This window comes from Montipora foliosa, chromosome 4 (assembly GCF_036669935.1).
Source record: "Montipora foliosa isolate CH-2021 chromosome 4, ASM3666993v2, whole genome shotgun sequence".
NCBI classification, from domain to species: domain Eukaryota; kingdom Metazoa; phylum Cnidaria; class Anthozoa; order Scleractinia; family Acroporidae; genus Montipora; species Montipora foliosa.
Genome location: NC_090872.1, coordinates 34,280,734 through 34,285,752, shown reverse-complemented (window position 1 = coordinate 34,285,752; position 5,019 = coordinate 34,280,734). Strand labels below are relative to the sequence as shown.

Genomic DNA, 5,019 nt, shown 5'->3' with positions numbered 1-5,019 from the left:
TCGGGCGGTTTGGAATTCCGCATGTATTTAGCTGGATTTGTCAGATATTCGTTGGAATTTGAGGTCAATTAAAGGAGAAGAAAAAAATCCATCACAATCATGAAACGTTAAAGAGAAAGGACCGGGAGGCTGGAAAAGGTCGCTAATCGAGTAGTGGTTGAAAGTTTTGAAAACTCGAGGAAGGTTTAGTTTAATAGTCAGCGACGTTGCGTATTAAAATTGAATGGTGTTGGTTTTTTAAAACGTTTTTTACTGCTTTACGAACTTCTTAGTTCAAAATGAATGCATGTTTTTAAACTTCTTTTCCTTTACTTTTATGACAATAGAGAAGAATTATCTTCTCTTCCTAATCCACTTGAATAGTGCGGCCCTGTGAGGAAACAGTCAGAGATTATGTTTCACAAAAACCACACTCCAGAAGATGAGAAAGACGGCATTGGAGAGATATGATACAAAACACTAACCAAATAAAGATAACGCCTCCTTGAAACTTCGTTGGTAAGCTCGAGAAAGTTCTTTTTTTCGCAAAATCGATCCTGTCTTGGGTTCCAGTCCTTCCCCGGCAGGTCACGCAAAATCGTGACAAACTAAATTTTCCAAGAGCTTCGCAACATCACATCGATTTTAATCGTTTAGGTCATCGGGCGCCCCTATTTTTTAAGACATGAATCACTTGCTCTTCTTATAATCTACGAAATGTGATGAAATGAAAAAAATCACAATGTAAGAAGTTATCTTTGAAATTTTTTTTTCCTTGTGTCCTGAATTCCGGAAGTTCTTTCAACGGGTAGCACTTCCGAATACGCTCGTTGAGGATTACCTCTACTGTTTACGACATCCTCAGTGGCATGCAATAATCTAAAAAACCCACTCCTATATTTCTATGCACAGAAACCTTCACTCTAACATATTACTTTTATGATTTTCGACAGATGAGTAGATGAGGCTACATCTAGTTATGATGATCTATCTAGCGAAATTAGGGCATTTTTCCCTTGCCATTTTCTCCGAAACAAAGTCGGTGACCCCCCAATTTTTTTTCATTGTTGGAATAAGTAATTTATGACCTAGCTTCAGGCGAGAAATGAAACAAACTTCAATGTGGGAAGATTTTTTACTTTTCTCAGCTCAGGTGCTTTCCTTCTATTGATATGCCAATAAATTGTAAACTGTCAAACTTAGTTATTACTTTGTGTTTACTTAAGTTTATCATGAATGGAAGCGGAATAATGAAAGACGGCTTAAAAAAGAAAATGAATAAGGAATATTTAGAGGTTCGAACACGCGGAATAAAGAATTTTATCGTTTTCGTTAAAGACGGACGAATACATAAAAAACGAATATCGATTAAAATTTTAATAAACTCGAAAAAAAATGGAAGAACTAATGAAAAACTGACATCCAATTATTGCGCCTTCACCCCAAAATATTATTTTAACTATTTGAGCTTAATTAACTCTATCTATACTATAAAAGAACTGAATTTGTGAAAGCTGGTCATTTGGAATTGAAACTGAAGTTGAAGCTAATTGACAGTTCAAGTCGAAGCTGGTTCATACAAGTCATAAGCCGACGCAGACCAAGACCCATGTAAGATTCTGTAAAGAAATTGTAGCTCTTGACCGTTACGGTGTATCTGGTGATGTTTATTTAACGGTGTACCTCCGTCAAGCGATTGGAGATCTCACAACACTTTCCCTTACACGCTTGTTAAGAATCCGAGGCTCCAGCTGTATATTGGTTGAGGAACCGGCTGTTAACGTTGAAGGTCAACCTCACGTCTCTACTTCACCAGCCTCTAAACATTACGGAAAATCCGAATATTTGTACACATTTGAACGGAATCCAAACCTAAGTGGATACTACCATAGTAAAGTAGCTATATAGGCAAAACAGCGACACCTTTCTGGGTGAACTGAAAGGAACATTCAAATAGAAGGACATATGTGCTTTAACTTAGTGTCACCGCTTTAAGATGTGTACTCAAGTTCGTCCTTATTGTCTCAACAGATAAGTCCAGATTCCTTGAGGCTAAAATAAAATGAACGACCCCAACAACGGTACAGAAACAAACGGTAAGCAAATCAAAACGGGTTTGTTGTTTTCCATGTTTACCGAGGTGGCTTATTGTTGTTGATGGCTTATTTAGTCCAGTAGTTTAATACACGAAGTGCCAGTTTACCTTCAACAGGATCACCTCCCTTTTATTTCGTTTTCCCCGTTAGACTTTTCGGAGGCAGAACCATGGATTCCTTTATTCCACCCCCCCCCCCCCCCTCCCCCGTTATACTTCAGTCCTTTGAGCTCATTATATCTCACCATATTATTATCGGTATCTGATTATCTGGGGTCGAACGTAACCATCCGATCATAAGTTCTAATGCCCTGACAACTTGGGCTGACTGGCCACTTGTCTCGATATCATACGAGGGCCTCGAAGCCATGCATGTATCACACGACACTTTGCTTCACGGACAAATATGTACTTATTATTATTATTATTATTATTATTATCATTATTATCATTATTATCATTGGTAGTAGTAAACTAGGATATTCAAAAATCAAATTTCATTTATTTAACTTCATCTAAAACCACATAAAAGGCGCAGATTTGCGACAAACCTTGAAGATGATTTCCTTTCTTTAGTGTTTGTGCTTCGGAAATTGAGTTTTGGGAACGAGAGACCATACCACGAGTCGAGCAGAGAATTACGGAAGAGTCAGTCAAAACGGCGACTTGCCTCGATTTCACACAAGGGCCTCGAAGCCATGCGTGTATCACTAGACTCTTTGATTTTGACTTGTCTGGTAACCCTCTTTTTGTCTTTTAGGAACAAACGACCACAGTTCCACAGTACAAGTTCCTGATCATTTATCATTGAAAGCCCAGATTGCCTTGACATCAGCATATACAGTTACCTTCTTGATAGCCTTTTTTGGCAATTCCTTTGGCTTGTTCGTGGTGTTAAAGAAATCTTCCAGAAATGTAACGAACCTCTTTATAGCAAACATGGCTATTGCAGATCTATTACTGACCGTAACAGTTATGCCATACCAAGTCGCATATCTTTACAAACAAAGTCTTTGGTTTGGAGGAAAATTGGGAATCGTTACCTGCAAAGTGCTTCTCTACGTTATGCCTATTTCTATAGCAGCTTCAGTCTTGACAATGATGCTCATTTCCTTTGATAGATTTTACGCCGTTTTCTTTCCTCTTCGAGAAGCGATTTTCCAACGACCAAAGATTCTATCATCGACGATATGGGTTCTTTCGTTTGCGTTAATGTTCCCTTACGTGTTTCTTTCTGATGTGTCATTTGATCCGGACACAAATGGTTACTATTGCTATTCCGCATTGTCCATAAACAATCTTTCAGAAGAAGAATTTTTTCGTGCATATAGAATCTTTCATATATCTCTTTTCGTAATGATGTACGCCTTGCCACTCTTCATAATTATCATTACACACACTTTGATATGCCGCACACTGGCTCGTCGTAAAATTCCAGGCAACATGACCGATAGCAACCGTGCCGTGGTTGAGAAGTCCAGGCGCAAGGTCATGCGACTGTTGGTTGTTATATGCGTTGTTTTCGCGCTGTGCTGGTTTCCATCTTACGTCAATCATTTCTTCTGGTTTGTGCTTCCTGATCAACAGGACAAACTACCATACGTTGCAAGCTTTGTATTTTTTTGGATAGCTCATGCAAACAGCGCCATCAATCCTTGCCTCTATGTACTTCTGAACGATGGTTTTCGTAAGGCCCTCTTTGGGCTGTTCACTTGTGCGGACGGGGGACAAACGTTGTTACTACGACAAGCGCGCCAGCTTTTCGCCGAGGATTTACAAGAAAGGCGTGGAATGAAAAACATCTGGAATATGTCCCCGAAGCTCCTGAAATGATAAGACAAGGAACCCAGCCTACTAGTGTGGCTTCTTAGGCAGAGTCGTTTGGGTCCCGTAACGTCTTCAAGGGAACTGCGTGACAAATGAAAAAATTATACAAGGTGGACGTTCTTCACCCCACCAAAGAGTAACCGTTGTTGGCAGTGGAGCAGGACCAGTAACAGAAAAGGCGTCTTACGCGCGTCTAAACGTTTTTTTTTTTTTATCATTAGGCGCATCGATGCAACATTACTGGACCAATGCTAGAACAAACGCCGGGTTAATATTAGTATTTATTATATAAACACCAATGAAAGACCAAGTGAGCTTTCGCTCAAAAAAAAAATATCTTCACACACAAAGATAACATATTGTCTTCAGCATAGTTAATGCATGGAGATGGTTATGAAACTGGACAAGTTCCTTTGTTTCATGTTTTTGTCCGTATTTTTGGCCTTTACCCTGCACAAAACACACTTTTTTTGAGAAGATAACCAATTAAATCCTTTGATTAAATTATGCGCAACTGCAGTTATTAATTGCCTTCGATCGTAGTTGGCCGCTGTGAAGAACAAAAAGAGGCGTAAGATACAAAATTAAGTTGCACGTTACAGGTCCACAGTGTTGCCATATTTGATTTGTACTCCAAAACCTAACCAATTTAATAAAAGGTTCACATGTAATGTATTTTCTGGCTGGTTTCTATAAACAGGTTGCCCAGTATGATAATACAATGAACTATTATATTGTTATTCATATCCACTTTTTTCCATTAAAAATCTCGACAAATTGTGGCATGTGACCGGGAACCACTAGCAGTACTGTATTTTCTGCAGGCACTCCAAATCTTGATTGAACTATGAGGTAAAATTGAAAAAGGCACCAACTATATTATTAATGTCCCGACAAAATTTTAAACAAAAGGTGAATGGTTACTAACTGGTAGATATTGACAGAAGAAGAAAAATAACTACTCAAAATTAGTGCATGCATTAATTCCCTCTTTTTGAGTTGTCTTCAAAACAATTTTTTCTTCTTAGCTGCTGATATCGTTGATAAACATGGTGGCATGTTCCCATTGATTTTCTCGATTTACAAATGATCTTTTACCCATCATTCAATTCAATTGC

The 5,019-nt window shown here is 38.5% G+C and overlaps 1 protein-coding gene across 1 annotated transcript; it reads left to right on the top strand.

Annotated features, from left to right (window-relative positions):
* The first annotated feature begins 1,513 nt into the window (after positions 1–1,513).
* On the top strand, positions 1,514–4,102 carry LOC137999194 (kappa-type opioid receptor-like). Its single transcript, XM_068845043.1, has 3 exons — positions 1,514–1,590; positions 2,011–2,075; positions 2,835–4,102. Exons 2-3 carry the CDS (start codon positions 2,042–2,044, stop codon positions 3,905–3,907), a joined length of 1,107 nt encoding a protein of 368 aa, XP_068701144.1. The 5' UTR covers positions 1,514–1,590; positions 2,011–2,041; the 3' UTR covers positions 3,908–4,102.
* Positions 4,103–5,019: the final 917 nt, after the last annotated feature.